This window comes from Beta vulgaris, chromosome 7 (genome assembly GCF_026745355.1).
Source record: "Beta vulgaris subsp. vulgaris cultivar EL10 chromosome 7, EL10.2, whole genome shotgun sequence".
Lineage (NCBI taxonomy): Eukaryota > Viridiplantae > Streptophyta > Magnoliopsida > Caryophyllales > Amaranthaceae > Beta > Beta vulgaris.
The window spans coordinates 38,532,272-38,557,035 of NC_079208.1; the positions used below are offsets into that span (position 1 = coordinate 38,532,272).

At 36.9% G+C, this 24,764-nt stretch overlaps 3 protein-coding genes across 3 annotated transcripts; all 3 read left to right on the forward strand.

Moving 5' to 3' along the window:
* Positions 1 to 9,864: 9,864 nt before the first annotated feature.
* LOC104899368 (glutathione S-transferase T3-like) lies at positions 9,865 to 10,461 on the forward strand. The gene has a single exon (XM_010686543.2). It carries the CDS (start codon positions 9,865 to 9,867, stop codon positions 10,459 to 10,461), a length of 597 nt encoding a protein of 198 aa, XP_010684845.2.
* Positions 10,462 to 15,134: 4,673 nt separating this feature from the next.
* On the forward strand, positions 15,135 to 16,191 carry LOC104899369 (uncharacterized). The gene is made up of 3 exons (XM_048634023.1): positions 15,135 to 15,351; positions 15,434 to 15,499; positions 15,551 to 16,191. Exons 1-3 carry the CDS (start codon positions 15,135 to 15,137, stop codon positions 16,189 to 16,191), a joined length of 924 nt encoding a protein of 307 aa, XP_048489980.1.
* Positions 16,192 to 23,199: 7,008 nt separating this feature from the next.
* LOC125491943 (uncharacterized) lies at positions 23,200 to 23,738 on the forward strand. The gene is made up of 2 exons (XM_048634024.1): positions 23,200 to 23,560; positions 23,602 to 23,738. Exons 1-2 carry the CDS (start codon positions 23,200 to 23,202, stop codon positions 23,736 to 23,738), a joined length of 498 nt encoding a protein of 165 aa, XP_048489981.1.
* Positions 23,739 to 24,764: the final 1,026 nt, after the last annotated feature.

Genomic DNA, 24,764 nt, shown 5'->3' on the forward strand with positions numbered 1-24,764 from the left:
ACATAAATAGTCATTTGTATCACACCTTAGTACCTTATTTACGTCGGTTCTAATAGTGGTGCAACTAGCAACGAAGCAATAAGTCAATCAAATATTTGCTTTGGTTCTACCTACGACGCCAATAATGATCCAATTGCGTCGCACATGAGTTTAATGACCGAAACAAATGTAATTCAAATTCTCTTTGACACATGCTTTATCCTGTACAAAATTCAAATTTTTAAATTAAAATTTGTGGCTGACAAATGTTTTGGCTATCAATTTTTCTGAATCATACCAGACAAATATAAAGTAAAAAAAGGAGACAATTGAAAATAAAAAAATAGTATTATTTCAACTCTGACCAAATGTACAATGATTATTTCTAACAGAGTATTAAAAAATAAATATATAAATAAAACTCTCTAAGAAAAAAAGTTACAATAACTTATCAGTTAATCGATAAAAAAAAAAAAACACAAGGGTCATTCTTAAAAATCTTTATTCTTCCAATGTTCCGAGTGCACTTGGAACTCTCTTATGATTGCTATAATCCCGTAACTTCTTTGAATCATCCACCATCTGTAAAACAAAAAACAACAATTAAATCAACATAATCAAACCCATAAAACAACAATTAAAAAACAACAATTAAACAACAATGCAAAATTGGACCGAAACAATCAACATAATCAAAACCCATAAATGAGTTTAAAGATACGAATTAATCAATATGATAATGGTAATAATAAAAAAGATCAAAATAACAGAAAATCCAACATCGCCCATAATGATTGCCACGTAGACACGGGATACACCGCACACCGGACATCGATATATAGGTACGACTTAAGTTACTACTGGTTGGGTTGACGGCTACAAGGATAACCATACTTCAATTGGCAATGACTAGAGGAAGTTAAAACTAGAATTCTCGATATAAGTTAGGTCCCTTATTTTTTCAGATATCGTAATGGCCCCTTATTTTTCTTTAAATTAATCCAAATAGTTGAAAAACCAATAATCATTGTAGCAAATGAGATTAATAAACTGAATTGGGATACAATGCTGATTAATCTCATTTGCTACAATATAAGTCATTTTTCTACAAATCAATGGTTTTTTTACCCATAAAAACCAATGATCATTGTAGCAAATAGTTGAAAAACGCCGAGATTAATAGTAGTATTGATTTCAAATGAGATTAGCAAATAATAGTAGTATTGATATATCCAATGCTTTACCAAATTATTAATCTCATATGCTTAACAAATCAATGGTTTTTTTACTTAACTGAACTTATCTTTAATTTATTTATCTCTATTTATCAATCAAATCAATTGGTTTTTTTACCAAAATAATAGAAGTCAATCAACTATTTATCAAAAAAACAATGCTTTACCAAAATATATTAATCTCATTTGCTACAATAAGCCCAACATAATCATTTGAAAATGAAATGGGATAATTTTAAAACCCATAAAAAAAAAGAAAAACGAAAATCAATCAAAAGATCGAAAAAGACAAGAAAATATTTGGAATAATATCAATCGAAAAAACCCAAATCAATTGAAATACGAAATCGAAAAAATTGAAAAACCCAAAAAAAATCGAAAATCAATTTAAAGATCGAAAAGGCCAAAAAATAATTGAAAAACCGGAAAAATATAAAAAATAAATCGAAATAATTGAAAAAAAAAACACAAAAACCAATCGAAACAATTGAAAAAAAGCAAAAATCAGTGAAATAATTGAAAAACCCAGAAAAAAATCGTAAATCAATCAAAAGATCGAAAATGCCAAAATATTTATTGAAATAATATCAATCGAAAAATGGAAGATTTTAAATATAAAACAATCCAAGTAATCGAAAAACCACCCACGCAAATATATCAAAATAACCAAGAAAAAACAATTAGAGAACTGTAAAAACTCCAAATCGAAAAGAACACAGAAATACCCTAAATAATTAATCTAAAAACCCAAAAAAATCATATATTTCAATCGAAAAATCAAATACTTGAACCCTAAAAACCAATGTAACCGAAACTAAAAACCTGAAAACATATATAATCGCACCTAAAAAACCACAAACATACCAGATCTGAAGAGAGTGAGAAGCGCATCGACGGTGGTTGCGCAAGCCGTCTGGTGGTCGGGATTGTTGCTAGTGGCGGTGGGGTTTTGCTTGTCAAGAGGAAGAAACTCGAAGAGAGAAGGAGAGTGAAGAGGGGAAGAATCGGAGAGAGAGAGAGAGACAATGAAGAGGAGAACCAAAGAGACAGAGAGAGATAGAACGAAAAATGACGATATGAGAGAGAAAAGAGTTGAGTGATGTCGGCTGTAAAGATGAAAGAGAAATGAGAGGTAGGGTTTTTGTTGGAAAATGGTTGAGTAGATCTTAGGGTTGCCAACCCTCTTAGACACATAAAAATAGAATATTAATATGTATTCCGTAAAACAAAATATTAATATGTATATAATAAATGAGGATTGTGCTGCTCAACTATAAGTGAATTTAGAAAGCATGATGTGCGAATTTCAGTAGTTTTTGCATTAGGCCACTTCATAAAAACTTATGTGAATCATAAAATTCGAATAATCAACTGCGTAAAACCACTCTAATGAGTAAAAAAAGTAGAATGACTCTTCATATGTTTTAATATTATATATTATAACCAGCTACAATAATAACGAGTAGACGATCATTCCAAACTTTATATAAATGATTTATTATTATAAGCATTATGATTGATATATAAGTTTGTAAATAGCTATGATGGTAATGAGAATAATAATACTAATAAACATAAAGCGACAATGATAATAGGTAAAAATACAAATAATAACAGTAATAGTAGCAATAGTAATACAAATAAGAACATGAATACTAAGAATAACAATAACAATATAAATACTAATATTTGGAATCATTTTAATATGAAATTGATATCAAAATAATTGTAAAACCAATCTATTATTATATTGATTATAATTTTTCTTATTATTTTATCATCGTCTTCCATAAGAAATAAGTTATCTATCGGGACAGAGCCCCCTTTGTGGATAACCTTCATTATCATGTAAAAGTAAATAAAACCACCTCGTTCGGCTCTATCCATACTCCTAGTGCTGCTACAGTTACGAAACCTCCCATTCCAATTCAAGTGCTTCCCCAGCCTGATCCCAAGAGAACTATGTCCTTGGTGCTTTCTACTGACTTCTGTAATTTTAAGGACAACTCTACTTCCATTAAGCCTACCCTTGGTTAAATTCTTTTCTTTGTTGATGAATCATACCTACATGGATAAGATCAGATCAGACGTCCAATCATAGAACTTCATAGGTTGAACAGTACATACGCTTATTTGGAATCTCCATTAGTGCAATATGATCTGCAAAGGCTGAGTCGGTATAACTACATGGAGCTACCTTCTCCAAAGCTGATGGTACCTCTAGAATTTCAGAAATCATTGTCTAGACATGTGCCAACTCCCTTCTAAGGAGGTCTACATGTGCCAACTGTCCTCAACGCAGTTGCGATGTCCCTGCAAAAAAAGGCTTAGAAGCATAATTATAGTATGGATTACCTACATGGTGTTCATCCTGCACATGGTTAGTCGTCAGCACGCCATGGAATGTGTTTGCTCCTCTTATCAAGGAATTCACGACATTGGTCGCCACAGTTGACAAGAGTCGCGAATTGATAAGGAACTCAAACGATGGGACTAGTGCTGATACGAGAGAATGACTCCTTGGGAGCAGAAACTTTGTCCCTAGCTGGTTGTGCTTTGGCTAAAACGACATTAAGACTGAGGTCACCGACCAGCTAGCCCTCATCCAAGGCGGCAGGCTTAACCATATAGTAGACGAAATTATCTGCATGTGTCTTAGTTGTGTGTTTGGAAAGATGGGTGTTCTCGATGACGCATGGAACGTCATCGGCGTTGACAACTGCGAAGAAAACATCTAACTTGCCCGAGTCCAGGTCGTGTAAAATGGTGTCCACGATCTTGATAGTGGTGTTTTGTTACCCTTTCCTTACTTCAATGAAAAGTTTAACTCCAAGCAGACTTCCTCTATTTGCGCCATCATTGGAGTCGATATTGTACCCATATCGAGTTGTGTTTTGCTAAGATGAATAATCAACTGCGTAAAACCACTATAATGAGTAAAAAAAAGTAGAACGACTCTTCATATGTTTTAATATTATATATTATAACCAACTACAATAATAACGAGTAGACGATCAATTCCAAACTTTCTATAAATGATTTATTATTATAAGCATTATGATTGATATATAAGTTTGTAAATAGCTATGATGGTAATGAGAATAATAATACTAATAAACATAAAGCGACAATGATAATAGGTAAAAATACAAATAATAACAGTAATAGTAGCAATAGTAATACAAATAAGAACAGGAATACTAACAATAACAATAACAATATAAATACTAATATGTTGAATCATTTTAATATAAAATTGATATCAAAATAATTGTCAAACCAATCTAATATTCTATTGATTATAAATTAGTATAGCGATAGTACGATATAATAATATTGGAACCATTCTAGCTAATACGTGAATGATTATTAATGAGTATCGACTCTTCATATGCTATAATAGTATAACTAACGATAATAATAACGAGTATTATATATTAACTACGAGTATACGATCAATTACATACATTCAATTCATTCAGACATTCATACTTTCAGGCTTCACGATTGCTCATCCTGAAGGTGATCAATCTGCCAGACCCAAGCCACGGTACAATCTCGAGGCTCCTTGAATAAATTCCTATTTTATTTTAAAGTTATGAAGTATTTTTTTTATGATGTAGATCTTTAATATATAATCGTTTTACTTTATATTCTAATCCTTCCATTTTTTTATTTATTTGCGTACATTATTATATGCTTGCCTCATTGCCTCATTACGTCATACATATTATATGATTGTTCTATGCATGATTTACGACTTTTATCACCCACATGCTATTTTTGTTAATCAAGACCTAAAGAATTATTCTAATATTAATCAGATTATTTGGACAACCTACTAGGTACCTTGTAAATTTATTGCATAATAACATATCACTAAAAAATAGTCTTTTGTGTGTTTCCTGAACTAACCTAGACTAATATTTTTTTAGGGTGCATAAAAACATTATTTGGTTGTTCTATTGCATAAACATTGACATGAATCAGTATTTAGTAGAGGTCAGCAATGGGCAATATAGTTTCTGATTGTGTTGTATCCTCATCCCCGAACTCAATCTTTGCTTCATTTTGACCATATATGGAGTCTTGACGGGGAAATATACATTAGATAAGCTCTTAATTTGTCCGTAAGGTTTCCCATGTCCAATCAGGTTTATGAGTCTTCCTTTAAAGACTTGTTAGTGACTTCATAACAATTTTCAATACAAAACCTTTACTCTTTTTATACTCTTTTGGCGACTTCACTGGGGAGGATTTTTAAAAATTAATTTGGCGACTAGAGAAATAAAATTCATACCCTTTTTATGCATTAGAATTTTATTACAGCTTTGCATATGCATGGCTATTGTTTAAGCCACTATAAGGACAATCTACCTTGCCTCATTAGTATATGTTCTATGCATGAGGTCACCCTCGAGTGGTTTACGCTTTGTCCTACCAAAAAGCTTCCTTAGCGATGGTGTTGTATCTTAGTTATAAAAAGACCTACCCAACCATGGCATTATTATCTTGTTCTTGACTTGAGAATTAGAGTGTGTCTTACATGTGGCCACCTCTTTAAGTAGGGGTACGAAGCGTGGGATCTATCTTAGTCATGGACCCTTTCAGATTGAACTTAAACCTAACAAGAATTACAAGCATAGAACTGCACTTTAGGTTGGTACTTATGCATTCATCTTATATGACATTTTCCTATGATTGCAATTTTTCTTGTTATTAACCTGTCAAATCGTCAGTGTTATGCATCGTCCTAAAAATCATGTCTAACAAACAACAAAGAAATCATCAATTGGCTAAAACATCGACTAATGTGTGCCAAGTTCATTAAGTTGTGCTTGGAGCACCACTCCCGTGTCAAACGCACAATTGTGCATTGCGCGTAGCAATGCTGCATGGCACGCAGTCTGTGCATCACATGTTAGTCGTCGTTGTGGTCGATCCTATGTTTGGTCCGTCTACATTCGTCTAAAAGCATGGTCATTCTAAGGGTCTCACCTAATTAATAAAATAAAATCATTCTTTTCATGCGAGGTCGAGTTTGAATTAAAAAATGTATCTAAAAAAACGATCATGGTAGGTTTATAATTGTCATGCATGGCTACCTTCTCCATGATGTTCAACTAATATTTCCTATCAATCCTACCTTACCATATTCAATCCATTTCGAAATCAATCCTACACCCTCTTCTATTCTACGCTTTTTTAAAAATATTTACAAATTATAATCATTCAAGACATTTACAAAAAAATTTTTCAAAATTGATCCATCATGCTTTGTTAACAAAAGATAAAACAAGGGGTTTAATTTCAAAACGGATTTTGAAAATTCTAAGCTCAGTTGAAACATCTTCATTCATCTAATCCAATTAATTTAATCCATTAGCATTCGTTCTAGGCTCATATGCATTAGAGTCCATTTTGCATTCATCCTAGACTCGTCTAATTTAAGTCCATACATTCACTATCATTGTAGTCGATCTCTGGCCCATATATGTTTAGTTCATATCAAAATCTTAGCACATGTGCATCTTTGTGTGAAATTTAGTCCAAGTCTATTCATACTCCATTCCAATATAATTTAAAATCTAGTATAATCCAAATCTTAGGTCCACATATGCCCAATTCATTCCCTAGGTCTAGTTTGCATTATATGTGAATCCTACAATATTCGGGTTATAGGTCAGTCTTAGGACTATAAAATTTCCCTAGATCTAGTTTACATTATATGTAAAACCCTAGTTAGTCTTCGAACTATAAAAGTCAGTCTTAGGACTATAAAATTTTCCTATGTCTAGTTTGCATTATATGTAGACCCTAGTCGGTATTTGGACTACAAAAGTCAGTATTAAGACTGTAAAATTTTCCTAGGTCTAGTTTGCATTATATGTAAACCCTACTCGATCTTCAAACAATAAAAGTCAGTCTTAGAACTACAAATTTCCCTCAGTCTAGTTAACAGTATATGTAAACCCTAATCACTCTTTACACTATAAAATTCAAGTCTTCTGACTATAAAACTCCATCCCCCAAGTCTAAACACCTTTACTTGTCTACCTTGCTTTGAGTCTAGTTTGATTATTATAAGTGCAAAGTCTAGTACTCAGCAAAGTCCAATCATTAAGTTTGCTTGCATAGTTAAGTCCAGTCCATGTTTGCATGTGCATTTAGTTAGACCCATATCTCCATCATGGTCGAACCCATACTAGTGCAAAATCATATTCCATTTATATTAATTTCTCATTCCATTCTTCCATATGCCCATTCTTATATCCCATTTTCATTTCTCATTTTGAAAAACAATATTTCTTAAATTTTACGTGGTCCATCCGATCTCTGTAAAGGGTAGATCGTGAGATTATAACTTGGGAACGTCCAACGGAGAGGAAATGAGGTCGACATACTCCCAGGCTCGTCAAGGCACAACCTAACCTTTTCAGACGAATCTTCCTACTTTTGAATCATCATCTAAAATGGGGGACACTAATGAACAACTAGGTGCTATTATGATTCAACTTTAAATGATGAACTCTTGTGATCTTAAGGAACAAGAAAAAGAGATTAAGTCATTGCGAGAGAAACTAATTGCAAAAGAAGAACAGAGCGACACTTCACCACCACCACCTTCAATCAAGTTCGAGATGGATTTGAGGTTTAAAAAACTCAAGTAATTGATCCAGCCAATTCTTGCACTCGAGAGTCAGGCTCATGGCTATGACATCATTAATCCTGAATTGAGGGGAAAGCTGCCTTAAAAAGTTGCATTGGGTGACCTCCCGAACTTCAAGGGGTCGAATACCCAGATGATCATCTGAGAGTTTCTCCATCTCTATGGCTCTCAAGGGCATGAGCAAGGACCTTAGTTCTCCTAAACCAGACCGTGCACCTGAAAATAGGCACAAGAAGTAGAACCCTAATGCATATTGCAAGTACCACCAAGGGAATGGACACCCAACTTCTTTATTTTTGGCCTTAAGGAATCCTCTACAGGACATGGTTGATAGTGGCAGGCTTCCAATTCCGCCGGCAGCAAAAGTTAGCAACAATAACAACCCCTTCGGCATCGTATCACTAGTGTAGGGGGTTTTGTCATTTAGCGTTGGTTTCACTAGTAGAGTAATTGTTTATTGTTGTGGCTGAATTGCTGTGGTTTTACTCATACGCAGCAATAAACTACATCAAAAGATATGAAAAATTCAAAAACCAACATATTGTTGGGGTTTCGGGTGGAAACCGCAACAAATAGGTCTCAACGAGAATTTTTCAAAATTGGTTGACTTGTTTGACCAGATCTATTGTTGTGGTTCTCAAAAAGAACCGCGGCAATAGATTAAAGTATCATTTTTTTTAAAATAAACTTCTAATCTATTGATGCGGTTTTTGTTGAGAATCGCAACAATATCCTTTGACCCATTTATATAATAAGACGCGCTAGGGTTCACTCTTCATACCGTTTTACTCCTTTCTCTCTCCTCCTCACAATATCCTACCCTCTCCTCTTCCTTTTCGGATCTGTCTTTACAGCCGCTCTCACTTAGTTTCTCACTCCTCACTGCTCTCTCAAACTCCTTGCTTCACTTGGTTTTGGATCTGAGCAACGAATTCAAGCTATTTGAAGTTCCCACCTCGAGAGATGAGCTTACGATGGTAGGGTTCAAGCAACGGGTTTCGACTGGCGACACTTTATTGCCGACCACCGACGAACCGACCGGCAGTCCGGCAGTGAGGAGGCGCTCCCCCAGTTCACTTTGGTCGAGTTGTCAACTCTTTCATTAATCTGTATGTTACTCTTTTATGACGCGATACTCTCACTAAAGCCTGGGGCTGAGTTTGTCTTTAGCTTTAAATGCTAAACTCATATCTTAGAGAGACCCCAGTCATTGCCCATCAGTGGCTTTTGGAGGAGAGAGGTATAAAAAGTAGTAGTATAATAAGAGGAGAGAGAAAACTATGAGTTGAATTTACAATGCCCAGCTCTTCCCCATGAGCCAAAAGAGAAAGAGGGGCAAAGAGAAAACTATGGGCACGTGGAAAGTGATGTTCATTTTTGCCAACAAATCCAAGCATCCAAGGGTCCTTATTTTCTCAATTTAACGGTTGAGAGTTGTGATGCCTTTTTTTTTTTTTACTGTTACACACCTTTTAGCATTGTAACATTAATAATATTGTTTTATAAATTTTTTTTTTTAAAAAAAGTCTATAACAGCTTTTTTTTTTTCCTTCTATAAATGAAGACCAATAATGATATACTTTCATGCACTCCTTCTTCTTCTATTCTTACTTTCATACACACCTTTTTCTTCTATTCTAATAATCTACTTAGATTTTGTTTCAAATACAGTTATTATCTCATGAAAAATGGATCCAAAAAGTGGAAGGAAAAAACCCCTCAAAATCCAAAAAGGCCACACAATCTCAAACTGATCCAAACTATTCTCAATTGGATCTAAATTTTGAAATGCAATCCAACTCAATAAATTTTTTAGAGTATCAAAATTATGCCATGCATATCTTAGGTTCCCCTAATCAAAACACTCAATCAAATTATCCCCGACACAATTTAAATTTCTCAAACCCAAATTCGTTCACCTAATTTCCTCCAAATTCAACCGAGAAATTCCAATATTCTCAATCTGACTCAGTACTTACTATGTCCCAACACTTTCAGGCATCGGTAGGTGGAGAGCCACTTCCAGAATTTGATACTTCATTGCGATCTCGTGCTGCATCAGTAGAAGGTGATGATGATGATGAAGAAGACAAGATTGAGGACAATGATGGTGAAGATGGAGACACGCAATCTGAAAAAATGTCGAGACAATTGTGGTCGCACGCTGAAGAAGAAGTCCTGGTAAAATCATGGCTGCTGGTTAGTACAGATAAATATGTTGGTACGAACCAAAAGAGAAATACGTTTTGGGGTAGAGTTACTGATACATTTGACCAAGTTAGACGTTATAGAAACAGATGTTGGGAAGAAAGGGTTCAAGGGATTAGGGAGTCTGATTTATTAAAGGAGAGAGAAATGGAGCCCCTTAGAAGTCGTTGGAAGAGGATTGATGCAAGTGTTTCACAGTTTGTTGGAGCATATGCTCATGCTGAGGCAAGGAGAACAAGCGGTCAATCTGATGATGATGTTATGAAGACTGCATTTTCCATATACAAGAGTGACTCGAAGAGACATGCCGAGTTTCAAGACAAGCATTGTTGGGAAATTCTAAAGGGGCAGACCAATGGAAGCCTGTAGGGAGTACTGTCAAGAAATGCAAGAAGAAGACGAGAACTCAAGAAGGTGGATCTAAGAGGATTTGAATTAATGAAGATGGTAACTTATCCACTTCAACTAACCAAAATACACCAACCAGTGGTGATATAGGTTATTCCTTCCAGCCTCCTAGTGATGGGTCAGTAAAACATAAAGGTAAGGGTAAGGGAAAAGTTATGAACATGCCTCCAGAGGCATTTCAACAATGGGTGGATTCAGTATCTGAGATGAATTTGTCTTGTTCTATTTATTCCTAATTAATGAATTTGTCTTGTTCTATTTCAACAATTAGGACTTTATTTCCAATAAGCCTTGTTTTATTTATTCCTAATTAATAAAAATTGTATTTTCAATTTCATTAGCCTTCCATCATTTTATTTATGCTTCTAATTCGATGATGAAACTTAAATCACCTAACGAACTTGACTAATAATTATAAAAAAAAAAAGTTATTTGAAATAAAAAAAAATGAACATACTTTGGATTAAGAGTTAATCCCCTCTTCCCTCCATCATCCTTTAAGCCATATTAGCCAAACAATCCATTCAAAATAAAAGGTCCACAAATACGCTGCAAATCATCCAATACTTTAAACCAATAACTTGTGCGCAAGCCTTACTACATAATAAAAATTCAATGTCAGGGAAAAAAAAATAGAAAAAATTCAAAGTGGGAAAAAGTAAAGCAAAAGCAAAAGAAAATGCGCATGACAAAAAGAAAAGATTCAAAAATGTGAGAAAAAGATAAAGACTTGGGGGCTTGCACACAAGTTCCACCCCTTGTTCAAATCCTTCGATCCATCGAAACCATAGCCTATATAATTCCAATCCTTGATCTTTACATTATTTAAATCAATTAAACCTTTACCATTAAATAAACCTTTCAACCTTTCACCAACCATAACCCCTTTTTCAAGGTATGTTCAAGCACGCTAGGTTAAAAACCCAAAAGAGTGGCCTAAGCTAAAGTTAGAGCACAGAAGAAAATATTTCAAAAAGAGAAATCGTATCAAGAACTACGGATGGTATGATTCCACAAAGATACGTAGGAATCCTCATATTGCGTTTTGAGCGCTTCAATAAAACAAATTATTCATGGTCTAATGATATAACTTTCTAGAGTTCAAGAGCATATGCTTTCTAGATTCCGACATAGACTCGACTCTTAACCTAGTCTCATCATAACCTTTGATTTTTCGATCCAAGCTCTGATTTTCCCTGAAGGACTCTCCGACAATTCCATGGTCTCTTGAGATATTTTACTTTGTCTTATTAACTTCCCAATAAACAATCCCTAGTTAAAACTCTAAACGCTCAAGACAGATTAACTACGAGGGTTTCATATATATGGTGGTGCCTCCAAATCGAACTCCCAAAAAATTATAATCTGCAAACCTCGTTTACGGACCCCAGTTATTTACTAAATTATTTTACTTATTTCTAATCATTCTACATATCCAGATCTCCTAGTCTTGCAAAACCCTAACCTTACATTGCATTTCATACATGCTAGTCTTGCATAACCCTAACCTTGCATGACATGTCATCCATTAACTTTGCATAACCTTAATATTTTTGTAGCGTCTAATGCATCCTTACAAAGCCTAACTTTGCATTATTGCATCATTATGTGCTTTGACTGAGTTGTTTGCACCTATCTCCTAACATCTTTTGTAGGTAATCCGATTACTTGTAGTGATTGTCCTCCATACTAACCTTGTTTTGCAGAGATCGGCGTATATACATTAATTCTAAACTGCAAGGCGTTTAGAATCGTTCTTTGTCCCGACACCCTATGCTTTGACTTTTGGTTTCTTGTACCTCAATCAAAGTGGAATCTTCTGCAGACACATAATCTTGAATCCCCATTTGTCCGATTATGAAATATATCGTGGTCTTAATTGGTCCGACCCAAATGCAGAGCAATCTGAATAGTCATCCAATAACTATTTCGAAAAAGTGTTAAAGTCCTATTTTAAAGCCCAAAAAATTATTCATTATAATTAATTTTATGTTAAGCCTAATCCTGTGAAAAGCCCACTCAATTATTAACTAATAATTAATTGTTCTATTTAAATAAAACAAATATTTTTAAAGATATTTTTATAATTAAAATCCGATTTTATCCCGTAAAGTCAGATTTCAGGAGTTAAAAGATAAAAGAAAATCTTTAAAACACGTTTTGTAAACAAAGTTATCAGACATGTCAGAATCAAGGCGGTGCGCCAAGCGCACCATTTCGGCACATACTTTGCCACATATACTTATCTGTCATATTGATTCCTCTGCCAAGCACACTTCTTTATGTGAGACACATCTTTTTCAAAGTGCAAATTACGTGTACGCTTCAACCGGGGATGTCGCGTCAGGTGCACCAATCTACACCTGACACGTGGATTTGCACGTGGCACGTCAGCCTGCGCCTGGCGCAGCTGGGGCGTGAAGTGAAGTTTCATCTTTCTTATATGTACCACAAATTTTCGTACAAATTTCAGAATGTTTTTTCACACTTAAACACTTCCAATTCTACGAATAAATTTACTATTCTTTCTACAAAACCTCTTTACAAAAACTCATATTTTCAAATAAACAAATGCATATTTTCATACATACATTGAATTCATGCTGACATTCATCATTTCAAGCTTCACGATTGCTATTTTTAAATCTCGCAGACCCAAGCCACGGTATAATCGTGAGGGTACTTGAACAAATTCCTATTTTTATGTTGAAGTTACTAACTATTTTTTTTTTCTGATGTAAATCTTTAATATATAATCGTCTACTGTATATTCTAATCCTTTCTTCTTTTTATTTATTTTCGTACATTATTATATGCTTGCCTAATTTCTATATACATGTTATATGATTGTTCTATGCATGATTTATGAATTTTATCACCCACATGTTACTTTTGTTAATCAAGACCTAAAGAAATGTTCTAATATTAATCATATTAATTTTATCACCCGCATGTTATTTTTGTTAATCAAGACCTTGTAAATTGATTGCCTAATAACATGTCACTGAAAAAATAGTCTTTTGTCTGTTTCCTGAACCAACTTAGACTAATATTTTTTGGGGTGCATAAAAACATTATGTGGTTATTCTATTGCACAAATATTGGCATGAATCAATATTTAGTACAGGCCAGGAATGGAAACATAGTTCCTTACTGTGTTGTACTCTCACCCTCGAACTCAATCTTTGGTTCATTTTGATCATCAATGGAGTCTGGACGGGAAAATCTAAGTTCCTAATTTGTCCCTACAGTTTAGCATATCCAATTAGGTTTATGAGTATTCCTTTGAAGACTTTTTGGTGACTTCAAATTAATTTTCGATACAAAGCCTTTACAATGGGGTAGTCAAATACAAATATGCATGCGTTCATCCCGCTTAGGCGAAACAAAAACACGCCTACAATATGCGATGTAAGCAAACACGCAAAAATGCCCAAATGTTGATTTTTGTAGTAGTATTTCCTAATATACATAATGTTTCTTATTGTTGGTATTGAATAAATTATAAGATTGTTTTTAATTACAGAATGTCACGTCAGAATTTTCTTTGTCATTTCATTATAGATAAAGGAAAAGAATTTCCACATACTATGTCATTTTTTTCGCCCCTAAAATATTAAATCTTTTTTATCGCTAAACTAATAATATAAAATCCGACTTTGACTTTGTTGAATAGGGCTTATTTTCTATCAAAAATTAAGAATAGGGCTTTTATAATAATTGAACCGCCCTTAGTGGTTGTTGAACTGGTGTCAATAATACTGCAACTGAATAAGGAATTTTCTACATTTTATTGCACTAACTCCATCAAACATGTTTTTTCAAGAAAACCCATCTATATTTTTCTCACATTAATGTAAAACGTAACAACGTAGACGTGTAGGCTTGAAGGCGATCAACTTTTCTCTCACCAACATAAACAACCATATAACATAGAAATACATATAGTATTACAATAATACATTATTATGCTGCAAAATTACTGAAATAAGGATATAATACTTGGAATTTGTTGACCAAACAAGACTGATTAATACGTTTAAAAACACTTGAAGCCAGGTGGTATCCTTTTTCCATAATTTTTGATCAACAATCTCAAGGAGACACAAGTATTAAGCTTGGTCCCCAAAACATTAGCTTTGATGGCAGTGCAAGCACACGAGCATGCTTCACGATCAGTCAACCCTTGAATGATAGAGCAACATCGATGCTTTAGTCGACTACCAAATGGAAGTCTAGGCAAGTCACTTAATATGTTAGCAGAAACCCTTAATTTAAGCGGGTTTATAAAACACTTACCTAATGGTAATGTTGATGGTGACTTGGTAGGTGGTGACAAAATCGGAGTTGGAGTTGGTGACTTGCGAGGTGGTTACAGAACCGGAGTTGGAGTTGGCGATTTCCCAGGTGGTGACGGCACAGGAGTTGGTGTTGGTGATTTGTCAGGCGGTGATGCCAATGGAGTTGGTACCGGCGATTTGCCAGGTGGTGATGGTACTAGAGTTGGTGTTGGTGACTTGCCAGGCGGTGATGGAACATGAGTTGGCATTGTGGACTTGTCAGGTGGTGATGGCACAAGAGTTGGTGTTGGTGACTTTTCGGGAGATGATGGCACTTGAGTTGGGGTTGGAGACATGTCGGGTGGTGATAGAACAGGAGTTGGTGTTGGGGACTTTTCGGCTAGTGATGGCAATAGAGTTGTTGTTGGTGATTTGGCGGGTGATGATGGCATTGGGGACTTTCTCGGGGATGATGCCACTGGAGTTTGCGTTGGCGACTTCCTGGTTGTGATGGCACTGGGATTGGGGATGTTCCAGGTAGTGAGGGCACTGGAGTTGGCATGGACGACTTGTTAGGAGGTGACGGCCCTAGAGTTGGGTTGGGGACTTTTTAGGTGGTGATGACCCAGGAGTTAGCGTTGGGGACTTGACAGGTGGTGATGCCCATGGAGTTGGCGATGGAGAATTTCCAGGTGGTGATGCCCCTGGAGTTGGTGATGGTTAATTGCCCGATTTTGATGGCACATGAGTCAGGGTTGGGGACTTTCCAGGTGGTGATGATCCAGGAGTTGGTGGTGCTGACTTGTCGGGTTGTGATGGTAGCGGAGTTAGCATTGGGGACTTCCCAGGGGGTGATGGCATGGGAGGTTGTGTTGGCGACTTTCCAAGTCGTGATGGTCCAGGAGTTGGTGGTGGTGACTTATCGGGTTGTGATGGTAGTGGAGTTAGCATTGGGGACTTCCCAGGGGATGATGGCATGGGAGGTTCCGCTGGCGACTTGTCAGGTAGTGATGGTAGTGGAGTTGACATTGGGGACGTGCTAGGTGATGATGGCATTGGAGTTGGGTTGGGGGACTTACTAGGTGGTGGTGCCCTTGGAGTTGGCATTGGCGACTTGCTACGTTGTGATGGCACCGGAATTGGGGACGTGCTAGGTAGTGAGGGCACTGGAGGTTGCATGGGCGACTTGCTAGGAGGTGATGGCCCTGGATTCAGGGACTTGTCAAGTGGTCGTGGCCCTAGAGTTGGGTACTTACTAGGTGGTGATGGCCTTGGAGTTGGAAAGGGAGATTTACCAGGTGGTGATGGGCCTGGAGTTGGGGACTTTCCAGGTGGTGATGGCCTTAGAGTTAGCATTGACGACTTGTCAGGCCCTGGAGTTGGAGAAATGTCTGGTGGTGATGGCCCTTGAGTTGGCGTTGGGGACATGGGAACTGGTGATGTCACTGGAGCTTGTGTTGGGGACTTGCCTAGTTGTGATGATGTCGGAGTTGGTATGATCCTAGTTGATGATGGCACTGGAGTTGGTGTAGGTGACTTATTAGGTAGTGAAACTACTGGAGTTGGAGTTGGAGTTGGAGTTGGTGAGTTTCCAGATGATGATGGTGTTAATATCGGTGACATTCCAGGTGGTGACCTCTCAGGAGTTGGTGTAGGTGACTTATTAGGTGGTGAAGGCGGTGGAGTTGGTGTTTTTTCAGGTGACGATGGTATTGGTGTCGATGACATTCCAGGTGGTAATGACATTGGCGAAAGTGACATGCTAGGTGGCGATGTCATTGGCCCTGGTGAATTATTAGGTGGTGACATCACTGGAGTTGGCATGGGTGACTTGCCAGGAGATGATGGCTCTAGAGTAGATGGCAATATCTAGTGGATCACCCGACCATCCACTCCACCCGGTTTATTAAGTGGGTGAAAAACCCAGTTTAAACGGATGATAGCCGGCTACGGATAATCGGGTGATGGATGCGGGTCGGATTCGTGTGATATTTTTTCATCCATAACCCGACCCATGATCCGTTTACCACCTAATCCGTCACCCGTCTAAAGTAAAAAATATATAAGTTTTTTAATTTTGGGCTTTTTTATTTTTATAGCTTTATTAATCTATAGCCCAAAAGTTACAAGATGATAATATAGATATATAAATGTTAATAATGTGGATTATGGTTAGTTTAGAGACGATTTTACATAGTAAGTAGAATTATATAAATGGATTAGTGGTTCTTGTTAGTAATTTTTCTTTCTTCTCCTACTACTATTTGATTTCACCCGTTAATCACCCGATCCATCCGTTTAACCCGGTTACAAATGGATGCGAGTGATGGATGGATCAAGTGGAGTGGGTGGATGCGGGTGACGCTCCACCCCCCCCCCCCCCCAACCCGATCCATTTACATCTCTACCCTAGAGTCGGGGACTTCCCAGGTGGTGATGGCCCTGGAATTTGTTAGGCTTGTGATCAATGAGAGAACCGGATATCCCACTCCAAGGCACGGAAACTACGCTTTCCTATTAGTTTAATTTCGCCCCTCTAGGATCACCGGGTTAACACTAAATAACTAATGAGATACAATGGAGAAAAACAATCCACTTAGATGATCTTCTAAGTGAATCAACAAGAACTTGTGTTTTGTGTTTGTGAAGAACACTCAAGAGAAGATTGCAAGGTTTCTCTTAAGCAAGCAAGAAGATTTGAGAGTATAGAAAATCTGATTTTTCTTCTAACCCTCACTCATAGGAATCCAAAGGTTATATAAGCATAATCAAACCTTTCATTGACTAGAGGTTAATCACATAACCCCCATCTTAATCACCTCATCAAAGGCCTTTAATCTACTGATTTAAGGACCTTAAAAGTCATTAAAATGATCAACAAGCATCACAACGGATATAAAACCGTCGAGGCATTTTTCGCATTCCAAGGCAGAAGACAGCGTCGCGACTCGCGAAGAAGCTCGCGAGTCGCGAGGCGCTGGTCGCGACCCGCGACGCCTGTTGCGACTCGCGACGGGCCACTGGTCGCGACTCGCGACGGTTGTCGCGACTCGCGGCCAGTCTTCTGTCTCCCTTGGTTTATCAATGCGTTTTGCCACTTGATGCACTCTAGCTTTTGCATACTAGACCTCCTCCTCTTCTAGTACATACCCTTATGAGTTTCAAACCCATTACCCTATAAATGTTCCAACAATCCTCCTCCCATTTATAGGGTAATGTTGAAAAGTTTTCAACTTGCTATAAATCGCAAACACACATGTTCATGCATCATGGAAATATCTAACGATTGAATTTCCATTTAGTAAAAGTAATCTTTACAATAATTTAGATCATAATGATAGACAAAGCTTTGAATCATATAACCATTACAAATTATTGAAGTTACTAATACACACAAACATAAACTAGGTTCTTAAAACCTCCGACACCTATGAAGCCTTGGTGTCCATATCCATTCATAAGCATTCCAAGTCAAGCCTTAGACTTGATGAAGCGGCCAAACTTCTAGCTTACATAGGTAAATCTTTCCGACATGCTCCTACAATTGAGCACCTTATCAAAGATTTATTAAGAATAAAATTCAACCTCTTTATCATTGTAGCAACAAGCACTAACCTCGGGATGTATTAAACAAGTGCTCCCAACCTCTTAGAGAAGTACTATCCTCCTTGAATTTGAGATCTAACGTTGTATTAGACATCAAATAGAGTTTTCCTTCACCATAGGTTGATCAATAGGCTTAAGACCCATCCCTTTGTTCATTTTGTTCACTAGTTCCCTTGACAACGGTTTTGTAAACGTATCCGCCAAGTTCAAACTAGACCGAACAAAATTAATAGTTATACAACTATTCCTTATCATTTCCCGCACATAGCTATGTCTAACTCCAATGTGCCTTGACTTGCCATTGTAGACTTCACTATATGCTTTAGCTATGGTTGATGCACTATCACAATGGATAGCAAGAGGTGACATTGGTTTCACCCATAAGTCCACCTCACTCAACACATTCCTTAGCCATTCCGCTTCTTGGCAACAAGAAGCCAAAGCAATGAATTCCGATGCCATAGTGGAATCCGTTATACATGTTTGCTTCTTGGATGCCCATGAAATGGCACCTCCTCCAAGAAGAAACACCCAACCACTAGTGGATGAATAATCTTCCTTATTCGAAATCCAACTAGCATCCGAGTAACCTTCTAAGATAGAAGGTTCTCTATTGTATGTTATGACATAATCCAAGGTCTTATTCAAGTACCTTAACACTCTTCTCAATGCTTGCCAATGCAACATACTAGGATTACTAGTATACCTACTGAGCTTGCCAATAGCAAAGGCTATATCCGGCCGAGTGCTAGTCATAGCATACATCAAGCTTCCAATTAAGCTTGCATACTCCAATTGTGAAATTGGAGTACCACTACTCGGAACCAAGTGAATACTAGGATCCATAGGAGTAGCAAAATGAGTCGAATTTGACTCATTATACCTCTTGACCACTTTCTCAATATAATGAGATTGTGATAAAGAAAACGACCCTTTCCCTCTTATTATTCTAATACCTAGAATAACATCCGCTTCACCCAAATCTTTCATGGAGAAGCTAGAGGAAAGGAAGACTTTGGTCTTTTCCACTTGTTCCAAATCAGTCCCAAAAATAAGCATATCATCAACATATAAGCAAATTATAACTCCTTTACCGTTATTATCAAATTTGCTATATACACACTTATCGGACTGATTTATTTTGAACCCACTAGACAACACAACTTCATCAAATTTTTGATGCCATTGCTTAGGTGCTTGTTTAAGACCATACAAAGATCTAACTAATTTGCAAACTTTAGTTTCTTGACCTTTAACCACAAACCCTTCAGGTTGATTCATGTACACTTCCTCCTCCAATTCACCATTAAGAAAAGCAGTTTTTACATCCATTTGGTGAATTACTAGACCATGAATCGCAGCTAATGCTATCAATAGTCTAATAGTAGCTATTCTAGCTACTGGAGCATAAGTATCAAAGTAATCGATACCATATCTTTGCCTAAAACCTTGGACCACTAACCGGGCCTTATGTTTTAGTATGGTTCCATCGATTTTCTTTTTCCTTACAAAAATCCATTTACAACCTAGGGGTTTGCAACCGGGAGGTAAATTAGCTAAAATCCAAGTGTGATTACCCATTATAGAATCCATTTCATCATTCACTGCCTCTTTCCAGAAAGCAGAATCATGAGACTTCATAGCCTCATCAAAGGACCTAGGATCCTCCTCCATATTGTAACAATATGAAATTTGAGTCGAAATTGACTCCCTTGACCCTTCAACTAAATATAGTTGAAAATCCGGTCCAAAAATTTCTCTTTTCTAATTCGTTTACTTTTCCTAATTTCCGGTGTTGTAGTATCATGATCATTTGAAATGTCATCTACAACATTGGAACTAGTACTAGGTATCATGTCCTTTGGTCTTGGAATCGATGAGAATCTAGTCTCATCAAATATTGCATCCCTTGACTCTATCACGGAGTGAATAGAGACAAAGTCATTGGGCTCAATGACATAAAACCTATAGGCTTTGCTATGTACCGATAGCCTATAAAAATGCAATCAATTCCTTTTTACCTAAAGTTTTCCTTTTAGGTTCCGTCAATTTGACAATTGCCCTACAACCCCATACCTTAAGGTAATTGAGATTAGGCTTTTTATTACACCAAAGTTCATAAGGGGTAGTCTTATTCCTTTTATTAGGAACTCGATTTAAAATGTAACATGCAGTTAAAATTGCATCACCCCAAAAACCGTCATTAAGACCCGAATTAGAAAGCATAGTGTATAACCTTTCTTTTAGGACCCTATTTTTCCTTTCCGCTATACCATTACTTTGAGGTGAGTATGGGGCGGTTGTTTCATGAATTACACCAATGGAACTAAAATAACTTGGATTATAATATTCACCACCCCTATCCGTTCGAAGTCTTTTAATCTTTTGATTAAGTTGGAGTTCCACTTCGATTTTAAAGGTCTTAAACTTTTCTAGTGCTTCATCTTTAGTAAATAATAAATATATGTAACAAAACCTTGAAAAATCATCAATAAAAGTTACAATATATTTTTATTTCCTAAAGAAGGTGAACTATGAAAGTCACACAAGTCACTATGCACCAATTCAAGCAATACCGTTTGTCTAGTCACACTAGGATAAGGATTTTTTTAATTTTATTTAGCACGCAAGTGTGACACTTCTCTAACTTTAAATCGAAAGGAGGTATCAACCCCATTTTAGACATGTCATATAATCTACGATAATTCACATGACATAAACGATTGTGCCATAGAGAAGAAACATCAAGCATGTAAATAGAACTAGTACCAATTTTATTATCAATACTAAATTTAAACATTCCATTACAAAAGAAACCTTGTCCAACAAAAATACCACCCTTGGAAAGTACAAATTTATCCGACTCAAAAACAACTTTAAAACCATACTTATTCAAGAGACCTCCTGACACAAGATTCTTCCTAACTTCCGGTACATACACAACATCCCGGAGAGTTAAAGTCTTTCCCGAGGTTAACAACAATTCTACTTGGCCTATGCCTCTAGCCTTTACCGTAGAATCATTCCCCATATACAAGATTGGACCATCATCCAAATCTTTCAAAGACTTGAAGAAATCCTTGTTATTGCACACATGTCTAGAGGCTCCCGAATCTATCCACCAAGAATCATCAACCTGCACACACATAATTTCAGAAATCATAGCAACAAAATGCATTTCTTCAATTACATTAACATGTGCATTGTTACCTTGGTTTTGAACAACACTAGGTTGTGTGTTCTTTGTCTTCTTTTTTGTTAGAAGGACAATCCCTCTTAAGATGAGGACCATTGCATATCCAACAAGAGAGGGTCTTCCTCTTCTTGTTTGCAACATTGGTTTTGTTATTGTTGTTGTTGTGTGTTGTTGGATTTCTTGGTCTTACTAGACCCACCAACCTCTACCAAATTAACGGTAGATTTAGGAATACTAGGAGTAGTATCCTTAACCCCATCTTGAGCCCGGATCCCCTCTTCAATACGAAGATGAGTTCCTAATTGCTCCATGGACATGTCTTCCTTTTTATGTTTTAAAAGATGTTTTGTATCTTTCCAAGAATTTGGTAATTTGTCAATGATTGAGGCAACCGCAATTGCCTCATCCATCACCATACCATGTGATCTTATTTGGTTCAAAATATGATGAACCTCATGGAATTGCTCCATAATAGGCCGATCATTAGTCATTTTAAAAGAATTAAAATTACTAACAAGGAATTTCTTACTTGAAGCATCTTCCGAAATGTACTTGGCCTCAAGAGCATCCCAAAGTTCCTTTGCACTCTCCACATTTTGGTAGAGATCAAACAACGGGTCGGTGAGAGAGTTGAGAATATGACCACGACAAATGTAGTCATCATTCTCCCACTTTATCCTCTTCCTAGTAGTCTCAAGAGCTCTTCCTCTCCATCTTCCGGGAGTGGTGGCATAGGGTTGATAAAACATACACCACATTCAAGGGTCAACAAGAAGTGCATCTTCTTTTGCCACCTCGATACCCACCCCCTCAAACTTATCCAACTTTTGGAAGTTCATAGTCATGTCCTTGAGTGATTGAGCCATATCCGAAAAGAAAGAGAAGATTAAACTAATAGATTGTTAGGTTGTGATCAATGAGAGAACCGGATATCCACTCCAAGGCACGGAAACTACGCTTTCCTATTAGTTTAATTTCGCCCCTCTAGGATCACCGGGTTAACACGAAATAACTAATGAGATACAATGGAGAAAAACTATCCACTTAGATGATCTTCTAAGTGAATCAACAAGAACTTATGTTTTGTGTTTGTGAAGAACACTCAAGAGAAGATTGCAAGGTTTCTCTTAAGCAAAGCAAGAAGATTTTGAGAGTAATAGAAAATCTGATTTTCTTCTAACCCTCACTCATAGGAATCCAAGGTTATATAAGCATAATAACCTTTCATTGACTAGAGAGGTTAATCACATAACCCCCATTTAATCACCATCAAAGGCCTTTAATCTACTGATTTAAGGACCTTAAAGTCATTAAAATGATCAACAAACATCACAACGGATATAAAACCGTCAGGCATTTTTCGCATTCCAAGACAGAAGACGCGTCGCGACTCGCGAAGAAGCTCGCGAGTCGCGAGGCGCTGGTCGCGACCCGCGAAGCCTGTCGCGACTCGCGACGGTTGTCGCGACTCGCGGCCAGTCTTCTGTCTCCCTTGGTTTAATGCGTTTTGCCACTTGATGCACTCTAGCCTTTTGCATACTAGACCTCCTCCTCTTCTAGTACATACCCATATGAGTTTCAAACCCATTACCCTATAAATGTTCCAACAGAATTCGCATGGGTGACTTGCCAGGTGGTGATGGGCCCAGTGTTAGGGACTTGACAGGTGGTGATGGACTTGGAATTAGCATTGGCGACTTGCCTGGCTCTATAATTTGGGACATGTCTGGTGGTGATGGCATTGGAGTTTGCTTTGGGAACTTGCCAGGTGGTGATGGCACTGGAGCTTGTGTTGGGGACTTGCCTGGCGGTGACGCCCTCGGAGTTGATAACACGCTAGTTGATGATGGTACTGGAGTTGGCGTAGGTGACTTATTAGGTGGTAAAACTACTGGAGTTGGAGTTGGTGACTTTCCTGGTGGTGATGGTGTTAATGTCGGTGACATTCCAGGTGGTGACATCTCCAGAGTTGGTGTAGGTGACTTATTAGGCAATGAAGGCATTGGGTTGGTGATTTAGGTGGTGATGGTATTGGTGTCATTGAAATTCTAGGTGGTGATGACATTGGCGAAGGTGACATGCCAGGTGGTGATGTCATTGTCGTTGGTGAATTGTTAGGTTGTGATATCACTGGAGTTGGAGGGTTTCCTCCCTGATCATCATCGCCATGTCGAGGGGGATATATGTAACGTCGCGGTGGTTAGGAGGGGACATGATAGGAACTCACCGTAGTGAATAACGCTTGATTGAGGCATAGGAGTAAGATTATTGAAGACAAAACTTTTAAAGACATCTTAGTGAACTAAGATTAATGTAAGTTTCTAGCAAGTAAAAATGGTTTTTTGGATTAGGATTGTAGAGATTGTTATGCAAAATAGATGGATGGGTTATAGACTATTTATAATTAAAAAAATTGAGAAACTTTGAGAAACAAAATATACACATATTAGTGATTGCAAAAAATAGAAAATTGTTCAACTAATTTATGGCCAATGAGGTGATCAAGAATATGACTAAGCATCACGTATAAGCTAGATTGTAGACTTTGTTTCTACACACTATACTATGCGTGTTCGGCAACAATATTTTAATTTAGATCTAAAATGTTTGACTAAGCATCATGAATTGTTAGGTGGTGACATCAGTAGAGTTGGTGAATTAGCTTGAAGTGGAGATAGATCGCTAATTTATAAGCACAACATACTAACACATGCAAGCAATATTAAGAAACAACTTCGCTACTAATAAATACTAGTAGTAGCTTACACATTACACTCACAAGTCAGTAAGTCATAACACTCAAAGGTTTAATTTACTTCTCTCAAACTCACATTTGGCTTTAGAGAAATGCACTCAGCTTTCTCTTACTCAAAAACAATCAAACAGAGCCTCTACTAATACTACTAAATTTTACAGTAACGTGCTGCATAATTCAACAAAATTGCTCATATTTATATAGAAAACATGAGCTACTACTGGATCAATAGCTAAGACGGTGATAGGGTATGCAATTTTCACACATTGCATCAATTGTAATTATTATTTTTTACTCCAAATTATTCTTATGAGAAGCTGTAATATTTAAGAGCAAGTGGGCATTGGTATCTTTAACATTCCCGAACACCCATATATTTCTTTTGTGGCGGATCCCGCGTGGGCTTAGTGGGTTCAATTGAACCCAC

Coding starts and splice junctions, on each gene's coding strand:
- LOC104899368 (XM_010686543.2), top strand. CDS start 9,865: ATGTCCCAACACTTTCAGGCATCGGTAGGTGGAGAGCCACTTCCAGAA.
- LOC104899369 (XM_048634023.1), top strand. CDS start 15,135: ATGTCGGGTGGTGATAGAACAGGAGTTGGTGTTGGGGACTTTTCGGCT. Junction 15,352..15,433: donor GGAGTTGGCATGGACGACTT/GTTAGGAGGTGA, acceptor GGGACTTGACAG/GTGGTGATGCCCATGGAGTT. Junction 15,500..15,550: donor TGCCCCTGGAGTTGGTGATG/GTTAATTGCCCG, acceptor GGGACTTTCCAG/GTGGTGATGATCCAGGAGTT.
- LOC125491943 (XM_048634024.1), top strand. CDS start 23,200: ATGGGTGACTTGCCAGGTGGTGATGGGCCCAGTGTTAGGGACTTGACA. Junction 23,561..23,601: donor CATCTCCAGAGTTGGTGTAG/GTGACTTATTAG, acceptor TTGGTGATTTAG/GTGGTGATGGTATTGGTGTC.